Here is a 12441-nt window from a genome sequence, read left to right on the forward strand (position 1 = left end):
GCTCTTATGGGTCTTGCTCCTAAAAATAGAGATCATACTTCCTCTAATGAACCTGCAAATCTCATGCATTTTCAGTTTGGCACATAACCCACTGTGGAAGACAAACTGCAACTTTTTACACTGTGGTTTTTAAACAGATTCAACAAATAAATTCTAAAGTGTTCAATTAACAAGCCTGAGATATGGTAAATATGGTAATAAGCCAATTCGTCCTGATTTTTACAGTTTTTTTGCTTGTTGTAGTTTAATATTCTACATATGATACACAGACAAAAGTAGTTTTTTTTTAATTGAAATCCTGCCCACAGCCTACATGGATCTTTCTCAAACTGTTAAACATTTGAGCTCACAAAGCCAACATCTAAGATTACAATAATTCTGAAAAGAAAAAACCAAAAAAAAAAACCAAAACAAAGAAATTCCACAACAGTTTGCTAAAGGCAGTGCTGCACTTCCTTGTGACTACTCAATGCACTGGCACAGCCATTCACCTAGGCTTTCCTGTATAAATGAATTGTGGACAGTTGATGCCTTCGCTGCATAAATATGATGCTGTGGAAGCCAAAAAAATCCACAACCAATAAGCCTCTGCCATGCCAGCGGCATGCAAGTCAAAGATTAGCAGGGAATCCTATATTTATCTCTACATCCCTGCATCACATGGAAAGCATCATATGGATACTTACCACCACTTCAGCGCTGTTGCTAAGACCTTTTCCATAGTCATCAGTAGCAATAACCTCGAACTTGAAGTAGGATCTGCGCATGTTCCGAAACATGATGGCCGACTTGACGATACCAGTGTAGGTCTCAATGACAAAACTGTCCTGGCCCTCTGGGGTGGGTGGGATGATGAGGCGGTATGCCATGGCACTGTAATTCCCAGTGTCCTTATCGGTGGCCTGTAATACAAAACACCAAATAATCTCAGAAATATTAAAAGTTTAAGGTCATCAAAAAGAGAATATATTAATCAAGTCTTTCAAAAAAAAAATGGTGATTGTGCATTCCATGACAGAAACCAACTAGTGAAGGAAAATTTGAAGTTTACTTGTTGGTTGGATTGCAGGTTGGGAGAGGCTGCCAATCTAGGTCTCTAGACCTGTATGAAAGTGGTATTAGGCTAGAGTCACACTAGGGAAAGTTATTGTGACCATGTGAGATCAACTTGCAATCTATGTCTTCAAAGACAGGAAGCAGGTCTGAGACCACTCGCAGTCAAGTTGCCATCTTCAAACAGACTTAAAACAAGGACAGATGGCAATAACACAGAGTCACCCCGCTATCAGCTTGCACGTAAGCATCAAGTTGGCACTTGCATGCAATCTGTTTCCGATTAACTGTGATAACTCTCAAATCTGTTCTCTCTTTCAAATCTTTTGCCGTCTACATCAGAAGTGTAGCACTGTACTGGAACCAGGGGAAAACTTGTCACCTGTGAATCACACAGAATCAATCACAACTCTCTCAGCTACAGATTGGGTCAGATCCAAGTGGAGCAAATTTATAATTTTCCCATTTTCAAATAAAACAGGCAGGTAGTTCATTTAATCAATGACCAGCATGCTACCAAGACCAGAGCGAATAGGACACCCTCCAATAATTTAGTTCTATAAGCGCCGATTTAACCTAAAAAGCGGGCTGAGGTGCATTCGTTTTACTGTTATTCCTCAGCTATTCTGCAGCCCTGTGACAAATCAAAACACAAACAGATCTTTTTATTCCCTTTGTTCAGTAAGTTATTAAAATATGTTTGGACAGCATTCATAGATAGCCATTTTACTGCTATTGGTAGAGTCTATTAATAATTCAGTGAACACACCAAAAGAGAAAAGGAAACAAATGGTATAAGAGTGGAGCTCTTCATTTATGTTGATCTACTGGGGGATTTGTTTATAATTTTATTCCAAGCAGGTGTTCTCTAAAGTAGCTGACAAGAGAGAAAAGAAGTGCAGCTGGAGGCTCGTAAGTTATCTCCCCCTCATGTGGTTTGTTTCAAGCTGCCACAGCTTTACCCATTGTTATCCACTGTAAAAGGCTAAAGAGATGGCGAGGGTTGCTGCCAAATCTGAGTATTCTTAACAGTTTTTGAATGATTTCTGTAAAACACCTGCAACTACATTTATGAGCTTTTACATCACATTATTACCTGTAAGCTGACATGTAAAGCTTATTAGAAAAGGCTTGCTTATTCACACATCCAGCAGCTACAGATAAAAAATTACTGTTGATTTGGTGCAGCACTTCTGGCCAATCCCAGTCGCAACTTTCTTTTTGAAAAAATAAAACAAAAAACAAAACAAAACAAAAAAATGCTCACTGATGGAAATATCTGGCTCTTCAGCTGCTAAGCAATAGGTTACACTACGTTTACCAGCTTGTGGCTAACACTCCGTCTGCCATTTGGTGCTGTATACAGTGATGTTTTTTGCTCAACAGCTGCCTGCTTTGGTCAAAATGATCCTGCGAGAGTAGTTAGATTGAATCAAACCACTAAATCTGTAGCCAGACAGCGAAACAGTGACCTGGAACGCACTATAAAGCTCCATAAAGCAGTGGGTGTCATGGTCCTGGGCCATGTGGGCCCAGTATTCTTAGTTTTCATGTATTTTTGTATTTTGTTCCTTGCTTAGGCCATGTTTTCTGAGTTGCCCTGTTGTGTTGTTCCCTAAGTGTTTTCCCTTCATGGCTTTTACCCCCTGTGTGCCCCTCTGTGTATCTGTGAGCCCTCGTCTCTCCTTATGTCTTATTCCATGTTTCCCCTGCCCATTATGTCTAAGTTCTCCCCGTGCTCTCTCTCCCCCCTGTGTGCCCTCTATGTATTTATGAGCCCTCGTCTCCCTTTGTGGTTGTTTCATGTTTCCCCAGCCCGTTATGTCTGTGTTTCCCCGTGCTCTCTCTCTTCCTGTCTGAACCTCTGTGCCTGTACATGTCATGTTCAGTTCACCCCGCCCTGTCTCGTTATGATTATCAGTGTCACCTGTGTTCCCCGTGTGTGCCCACTTTCCTCGTTTACCCTCTGTGTATTTCTGTCTGAGTCTCCCTCTGTTCGGCGTCGCGTTCTCCCTCATGCTGTGTGTGATTCCCCCGTGTTTCCTGGTGAGCTTTACGTTAGTTTTTCCCAGTTTAGTTTTGTATCTCCTATTATCTTTTGTCAGCAATAAAGCTGCTTTTTGAGTTCATCCCCGTGTGTGTGAGTTTTGCATTTTGGGTCCTCCTCCTGCCTGCCACACAGCCGAGCCATGACAGTGGGGAGCTGCAGAGGCAGGTGGTAATTCATCACTATGAGCAATACCTAACATCAGTTTTGATACATCATATTGATCCTTAAGTCAAAATTCTGAAGTGCATTACATTTTAGTAATGACTGTTTCCTGTTTGAGTGATTTTAGGGGTAACTGTTCTAAAATCAAAACCAAACCAAAAAGATAATTGATGATTCTCACAATCATCCAATGCATAGAGATTTTAATATATGAATCTTGTCAAAGCATTTTATCGAAAAGCAACAACAGAATTCACCCATCAACCTCTGAGGCATATGCTCTGATTGGCGACTGAGCTTACCGGGCAGGGATAGCTCAGTAGGTAGAGTGGCGGCCCCATGATCGGAAGGTCGGGGGTTCGATTCCCCTGAACAGCTATCCTGAGGTACCCCTGAGCAAGGTACCGTCCCTACACACTGCTCCCCAGGCGCCAATGGCTGCCCACTGCTTCACTGAGTGAATGGGTTAAATGCAGAGAGGGATTTTCCCCACGGGGACCAATAAAGTACACTTTCTTCTTTCTTTCTTACAGGCAGGCATCAATTTTCACAGTACTTGTCTTGGGAAAGTGACACTGATAAATAGGAGCAATCTCTTTTTTTCTGCAGCGGTTCGCACAGGAGAGGGTTGGAGCTAAGGGGGGGTGCAAGGTCCCAATGGAAGGACTGCATAAATCAACAGAGTGAGATATCCTCGCTGGACAAAATTTGGCCGAATATACTTTATCTGAGCATCATTTATGCATGCTAAAGGTTTTATGGACACCGGGGAAAAACTGTCACTTAGAGATGTTTGTTTCCAAGCTGCCATGAGACAGCAAAGGGAAAATATATGGACCCTAAAAGCTAGGTCAATATTAAAAACCTGTCATATTACCAAATATGGACTTATAAAGTAGCCTTGAGAGCTTGAGGCATTTCTTTCTTCTTTCCCCCTCATTTGCTTTCAGTCTAGGAGGGAGTGAGTGTCACTTTTTTTTGGCAACCTCTGAGTCCTAAATAGTAAATACTATTACTACCACTACTACTATCTACTCTGTAACATTTACATACTCCTAAAATTACACTGCACAAATAAAGCAAACATGTCTGATATTGGAAAATTCATCTACTTACATAAAAATGTCTGCCAGTTAGTTGGTGTAACTCTTTTTTTAGTATTATATTATGTTACTGTTTCTGGAAAGAGTCTATCAGCAGAAGGTCAGTAGTGTCATAAATTTGTTATTACTTTTAAATATTATCCCGAGGGAGAGCAAGCGGCAATGAACTTTCTGAAATAATGTTTCACACCAGCAATATTCCAAAGAATCATGGGCCTCTGGGGGAATCTGTTGTGGTCCAAGAAAGTTTGAGAAACATTTAAACTATATTTCTTTTTCCATTCCTTTCTCGTTTTAGTAGTAGATGAAGATAATCCAATTAAGAAATGGGACTAAAATATAACACTAAGCCATTTTTCAATAAAGAGAAATATCAAATATTAAGGAAAAATGTATGTGAGCCTCTCAGACTGCCAATTATTTTCAAGATGAAGTCAGAACCATGTGTTCAGTCAATGGAATGAGAACCAGGTATCAGTGGGCACCCTCTTGCTTTTATTTAGGCAACAAACCCACACATCTGAGCAAGTGAATAATAAGATGGATGATATTCATGAGGAGGAAAAGAATTGCTAATGTTCACAAGGTTGGAAAAGGTCTCAGGGTCTTTCTTACATTGGCTAATTTTCATGTTTGTCAGCCCACCATCAGGAGAACCCTAAACAACAAAGGTGTGCATGGCAGGGCTACAATGCAAAAACAATGCTCCCTGTCGGTCTGCAGTTTGTACATCATATGGAGAAAGCCAAAAGGCTGTTAGAATAATGTTTTGTGTAGGCATGAAACCAAAATAGAAGTTTTTGGTTTAAATGACACGCGTTGTGTTTGGAGAAAAGAAAATGCTGCATTCCAGCATTTCATGCTATGAAACAGGGTGGCCCTGTTTGGCTGCAAACTGGCTGGGACGACTTCACTGTCACTGGAAAATAAAGAATATGTTAGGCCATGTGGTGGAATGGGTAAAAACTCCATGTCAGGTTGGAGGAGTAACTACCAGAAACATAGCTACAGTTACTAGCGTCCAAGGGGATTTTGACAGTAGCAGATATAGAATATTAGATGACCTTTTACAAGATATAATTAACCACGTGTAATGTTTAATTTTAGGTTTGTTTCAACTCAGTTCTCCAAGTATATTATTAAAGGGCTTGTGTATTGATGTGCTAATGTTTTAGGTCATGTTTATGTTTATGTTACATAGTGTCGAGAATTCTAAAGAGTTCACAAACTTGCATGTTGGTGTCAATTACAAGTTAATCAAGAGGCAGAAAAGATGGAGACAAAGCTGTACTGATCATGTGTTTTATGGAAATCCACAGTTTTTGAAATTTGAAAGCTGCAATAATTCCCATCCCTGCCTGAGGTCTCAGTTTGTACTTTACTACCTGCCTACATCTAGCTATTATAGTGTATTTTGCAAGATTTCCTTTTTTCTTTTCACTCCCTCAGTCTTCTATGGGCTTTAGTTTGGTACCTTTTTTACATCAGAAGGAGAGCCCGAAAAAGCTCTTCCTGCAAGGCAATTATCAATATAAAACCCTGGGAGCACAGCAGAGTGCAGACCTTGTCTTTTTCTCGCTATGAAGATTTCTCACTTTTGGTCCAGCACCTGCAAAAAAAAAGTCTTTAGATGTGCATAGCTTTTCTGCTTGTACCCACAAGTACAAGTGCACAGACTGTATAACATTCAGGATTATACAGGCTACTGAAAAATAGGTTATGTCTTAAAGGACATAAGTCATTTAAGGGCATTTATGCCTTTTTTATGAGATCACAGATATAATATTACTACTACTACTACTATAACTATTACTACTAGTACTCCTAATGTTGATACATTTTTGCAGGTAATGCATGAAGTAGCTCTTTAAAAACTCTGTGGACAAACACGATCCTAAATGCACAATCATACCCATAATGCAGAGTGTAAAGAGTATTGTACACAATGAAAAAGTGAAATCTTCTTGGTACAACAGGCTGACATTCAGCGGGATGTCCAGCCATGCATCTGAGAACACACTGAGATTACACTGCTCAGCTTACTCTGATCCCAGCTGTCTGTGGAAAGGCAAGCAGTGGGGGGAGTGAAACTGACAAAGAGATGTTACAAGCAACAGGGGAGGAGACCAAACTGTGTTGCACAGAGCAAAAACTGTCACACCATGGCTGAAGGGTAAGTGTAACAAAAAAGATCAGAGTCTTTACTTTTTATACAAAAGCAGAAAAAACAACAACGACAACAAAAAAAACCCCAGTTAATTGTTTTCTTACCACTATCTTGAGCACTGAGCTGAAGATCTTAGTGTCTTCTGCCACACCGCCTATGTAGAGCTTCCTGGAGAAGACAGGAGGGTGGTCGTTCTCATCCAGAACCTCAATGAACACCTTGGCTGTGTTAGCTGCAATAAATGACACCAGAAGGATTTCAAATCCTGTTTAAGCTTTTATTTGTTAGTTCTTAGTTTCTTTCTTAGTTTATGCAGGGCTCAGCTTGCATACTTAAGTGCACCTACTTTATTCATGCTTCCCCTGACCCGGGTTAGCACCACGCTTACAAAAGTAGAGTCGGGACATGCAAGCTTAGAAAATGTATGTCATCGAAATAAAGTAAACATAGCTCATTTGATTATTGGAACTGGAGTTGTCCAATTTGTCTTCAAAACTGGCATGTCATAATAATTTTTCATGGACATCAGCCGGTCTACAACTTCAAAAGAAGGCCTGAAATAATTTCCCAGAATATTTTGAAAGTTATTTATCACTGAAACCATCACACAGTGTCAACAAAGTTGTTTTTTTCTCGTTCCTTCTCCGTAATCGACACCTCTGGATAGCTCTCACAGATTGTAAATAAAGTCAGGTGGGCAAACAGGTGTGTGTTTTTCCCTTATTTGAGGAACGCATCTTTGACCCCTTTTGTTTTACTTTAAAATTGATGCACCCACCTTTTGCCTGACTGAAAATAGTTTTCTGCAGGTATATTCCCCTTCTTCTTTGGAAAAGCCCTCTTTATTTAGTAGTAATTTCAAGCTGCACTGCAATAACCTTTTGAAGTGGATTTGAATTGCATGCTGAAAAGAGAAACGTGTTCCCTTATTACTGTCTCAGCCCCTTCCAACAAAACAGCGCGAGAAGCTATTTTGGCAAAGCCGACAACTTTGGGCCAGTAATGAGGAGGTTAATTTTGTTTTGATTGCAGCAAATATTCAGCATGGGGAAAAACTGAGTCTGAAGGATGTTGATGACTTCTCTCTCACTGCCCCCATAAGCAGATCAGGAAAACAACTGAGCCATTTTGCATTCTGTTTACCAACCAATAAGCAATAACACTCACACACTGAGTGGAAAATTGCTCTGTTAAATAATAAAAATTGATGATGAAATCTTAACTTCGAAACCATTATTTTTTAAATGGGGTCTACCTTGTTGAGAGGTTTATTCTTCCTACAACTTGGTGCATAAAAATGCCATCAATAAAAGCCAGTGGAAGCTTAAGAGGCAAGCATTTTGCACATTATTGGGAATAATAATTTGAAGGGCAGCCAATAATCAAGCTGCAAGAGGGTCCCTGGAGTTACAGGAAACACTGCGAGAGGCAAGGAGGCATAAAATTGCGCATAATACTAAATTTGCTGGTTAAGTGGCCTTTTTGTGAAGCTTCTGAAATATTCATTCTGTCCCTTTAAAAAGAAACACATGTACAGAGTATTTCATCTGCCTAATTTGTCATAGTTACACCAATGCAATGTACAGCATAAATATGAAGAGCGGAAAAAAATCAAGACTGCAATTTAGGTAAAAAAAAATTGCAGTGTCAAGGACCATTTTTCTCCTAGCGAGATAAAAAAAAAAAAAAGTAAAGCCATGTGGCATTGGCGCTAAGGATGCACCAGGGGAATTGGACAAACAAAACACAGCACATCAAAATTATAGGGACAAAAGCTGTAGTGTGAGACATCGCGGGAGGACTCGAGGGAACGGGGAAAGAGGTCTGCAGAGTGTCTCTCTCCTCCCGCTCTTTGCAGAAAGTGGCCATCCTCCATCAGCACATAAAAACATAAATATAGTCTCTCCGGCTCACACTCTGGACACTCATAAAGATGCATGAACAAAACAAACCTATTATGAGAAGAGGAGTGCTTCTAAGCCCGTCTAGGTTTGAGTGCATTATTATTTAGAAAACATGAAAGTAAATATTGTCTTAGTCTGGGTTATTATATTGTATGCATGCATGTGTGGATCCTGAACATTTGCATACATATGTAAGGTACTGGACCCTAAGAGGGTCACTGGTCCACTAATTGATAAAAACACGTTAATGAGAAGGAAGATGCTGTGCCTCACGGGGCCCTGATCATTATAACAAGAGAAGTATGACGAGTGAGTGCACTCATTCAAAACGGGGTGCCTGCTTACAGCGTACTTGTTAGAGAAGCTCTCTTCTTTGTGGGTATACAAGTGTTGATTACTTTTAATTATGGTCATTAGTATGTGAGAGACACAGTATGACAAAAAAAAAGAGCAGCAAACCATCTACTAAACCTTATTTATTGTTAGAACACTACCCATCATTATACAAAACATGAATGTCAGTAAACAGAACCATAAACGAGCCTAATGATATTCCAGCTAGGGCATGGCTATCAAAGAGAGAGCAGTCTCAAGTCTCCGGAGTTATTTCAAACCTCCACTGTGACAGTGGAAGCATCCAGCAATTTATGCATATTTCTCAAACAGGCAATCAAACAATCATGCCCAATTCACACAGCAATGGTATGCTGGAAGTATTTTTAAAGTTTTAACTTTTCTCTCAAGCAACTTCTGTCACTTTTCATGAGTTATGTCAAGAACAATAACATGAATGCCTTAAAGGAGAGACTACCTAAACTCACCATGTACGCAGAATTCCTGGACAGAAAGAAAAGACACTGGGATAGAAAAGGAAGAAACTGTGACAATCGGTTTTTGCCATGCTTCAAGAATCACCCTTGCCAACCAACATATTCTGCAGTTTATTTTTTTTCTAGTACACCGAGGCCTTAAGAATGGGAACACGCACAAATTCCATTAAGTGAGAATTTGCCATGATTAATGTTTTCTCACCCACCCTCGTTATGTGGTGATTTGTCTAAATTAAGAGAAATGGCCTATTTTTTCCATTGCTAGATCTTTTTGAGGAATTTTGACAAAGCATTTTTAACAATTTGTGATATTACCGGACACTGAAGCTTTTATTTCTCATACTTTGAACATTTTTATTAAATCACCATAACTACAAGATGGACATCAAATCTGTTGACACTGTTGAATAGTATTTAGTATTTAAATAGGCATAAAATGGTATTTCTTCAACAATAAGGTGATTTGCAAATAGATATTAGCTGAAAACTTGGCATATCTATGCGTGGTGTGCAGCATGTTTTGAGGAAATATGAGGAAATTAGACAAATGGAGGACAAAAGAAAAAGTGGTCTTCAGAAATGTTCTCAGCAGAAGGGTGGCTGTCAGAAGCCATTCTTAAAGAAGTGAAATGGTGTATGCTAAATTACACAAAACTGGTCTGAAAAATCAGTGGCAACAGGTCTTATGAAGTGATGAATCCAAATTTCACATTTTTTGATCAAATCATCATCAATGTGTACGGAGAAGTTCAGGAGAAAGGTACAACAGTGAGTATCCACAGCCATCTGTAAAATATGGTGGAAGCTGTTTCATGGTTTGGTAATGCATTTCAGCCAGTGGTGTTGGGGATCTTGTCAAAATTATGAAATATAAGTACAGAAAAGCTGCATCTCGCCCTTAATTAAACATTGTGGAATCATCTTGACACAGAAAGGAACAAAAGGCATCCGATTTCCAAGGAAGAGCTTTGAATTTCAATAAAGCTTGCCTAAGAGTTCAGGTTGTTTTGAAGAATAAAGGAAAACCAAATACTGACTTTCAAACTTGTCAGAACTGTACAAACCCTATTTTTACCTTATATACTGCATTTCCATCTATTTTTTGCACACGTTTCAGTTTACTGCTTTCATTTTCCTACCAAAATAAAAAGAGAGATGTTGGCTCAAGTCTTCTACATAGCAATGTAAAGATAAAGGATGAAAGCAAGTGATTATAAACTTTCTAATAATATAACCATAAATGGTCAAAGTGAGGAATTTACAGTAATATCTAAGATAATGGATGAGTTGGTCCCTAAATTGGATAAGCAGGTGTGAAAATGGATGGATGGACCTTGAATACCATAATTTCTGTCCTGAGTTTAAACATAAACAATCCAACAAAACTTCCACTGTGAGTGGCTTACATGCTAACATTTCTTACTTTTAGAAGGCACACGGAGGTTGGACATGACAACCACCATTGAGTCGGCCTGGACCCTGAGGACATAGCTGGTCACGTTTTCATAATCCAGTGGTTTTGCCGTGGAGATGACGCCTGTCCTGTTGTTCACCTGAAAATGACCTGGAAACAAACAAGTGGCGTTTATGAAAAAGAGGAAAAATTGCACACATATAACACAGTAAACAGATTCACTGGTGAGTTCTATAGTTTTTAATTTCTTGCAACCAAATGGTGATATGACCAGAACTATATGACTTATTTTTTTACACAATTAACTACAAGAACTCTTGAGGTGCATGTGGACAAGCAACTATTGACTGAGGGTTCCTTCTATATAAGTCTTCTATTTTTGGCTGACTGACCTGAGTCAGCCTCACACCTCTGCTCTTCTTTGCCAACAAGTATGAAAAGTGATGCACAGTTCCAAGTACATCAATACTGTCCTCTCTGACTCTACATAGACTTCTAAACAAACATCTAGATGTTTTTCACTGAGCATTTTAAGATCTAAATCTCATTTTCACGTTACATAAACTGTTTGGGGTTTTTTGCACCTAAAGTGGAATTTAGCACTTAGGGTCAAAATGACTGCATTGTATACTGTATAATCTGCAGGCCATACCTCGTTCGTTTCCTGCAACAATGGAGTAGAAGATGGTTTGATTGATAGCAGCAGCAAGAATAATCCCTACTGAAGTGCCAATAGGAGCCAGCTCACTAACTGGAGGGAACCTGAGGAGACATCAAACACAATCATAAACCAAACAGTCTGCCAAAACATAGTGGACCTAAATTCAGTATCACACCAAAAGCATAAAAACTGGATATAAAAGCAGCTACACAAAAGGTACAAAAGGTGTGTATTTTGTCCATTTTACAGACTTTCATAACATTGTTGCAAGAGTTATTCCATCCATGATGCGTCCAACAACCCACCTGCCAAATATCTTAAAAACCTAGTGTACCTGATGTGGGGTACTTAAGTCAGATATATTTAAGAACCTTGCATTTTTAAACATAGATTTATTTTGCACTGCTAAGGTAGTGGGAGGGTAAATCTGTGAGTGGATTCTTTTACGCTCGATCGTTTATTCATTAATTCCTCACATTCTTTGATATGTTGTTTCTTGAGCAAGCTTCACCAAAGCCCTTTAACCTTTAACTACAAAGAAACTGGATGGTTATCATGTAATAAGGCTTTTTTTTTGGTCGATATGCTACTCTTTTAACAGTTATGCGTGACTATCAGCCACACAAGTGTGTAATCATATCCAGCAGATATGATTGTCACCACTCTCCACAGAAATTACAGCTGCCTTAAATAGCAGGGAACCCTGTCGTAGCAGTGTGACGGTGAGGGATGATTGAAGACGATAATGTCATCACACTGCAACACCCTCTTGTGATACTGTGTGTGCTTTCTCGTTTTTACTCTCATCTCTACATGTATGGTGTGTATGTGTTGCAGTTTTTATTCAAAGTTAGACTATTACTCACAGCAGCGGTAGGAAATCAGTGACAGCGTTTGTGGGAGTAATGCTCACAATAATCTCTGACTGTCATATTCTATTAAACAGAATATGTTCAGTCTGACTGAACAACATGGACTGCCGACTATCCATGTTTATGACATGTAATTAAACACTTTTATTGCTTTACTCTTTCCTGACACACACAAAAAAAACAACAACAACAAAATGCAGCACATTTAAGAATCTGTTATTGTAA

The 12441-nt window shown here is 39.3% G+C and overlaps 1 protein-coding gene across 1 annotated transcript in view; it reads right to left on the bottom strand.

The window, feature by feature from the left end:
• LOC146655540 (protocadherin-15-like) overlaps nucleotides 1–12441 on the bottom strand; it is a 218506-nt gene that overhangs the window by 21776 nt on the left and 184289 nt on the right. The window contains exons 25-28 of the mRNA XM_085427953.1: nucleotides 11336–11445; nucleotides 10693–10833; nucleotides 6640–6767; nucleotides 687–902 (exon numbers count right to left, since the gene is read on the bottom strand). Of these exons, the coding sequence (XP_085284079.1) occupies nucleotides 687–902; nucleotides 6640–6767; nucleotides 10693–10833; nucleotides 11336–11445 (595 nt within the window). The remainder of the gene's footprint in view (nucleotides 1–686; nucleotides 903–6639; nucleotides 6768–10692; nucleotides 10834–11335; nucleotides 11446–12441) is intronic.

Source organism: Rhamphochromis longiceps, linkage group LG13, assembly GCF_057381845.1.
Source record: "Rhamphochromis longiceps isolate RC_006_pf linkage group LG13, R_longiceps_female_GT1.1, whole genome shotgun sequence".
Taxonomy (NCBI): Eukaryota; Metazoa; Chordata; class Actinopteri; order Cichliformes; family Cichlidae; genus Rhamphochromis; species Rhamphochromis longiceps.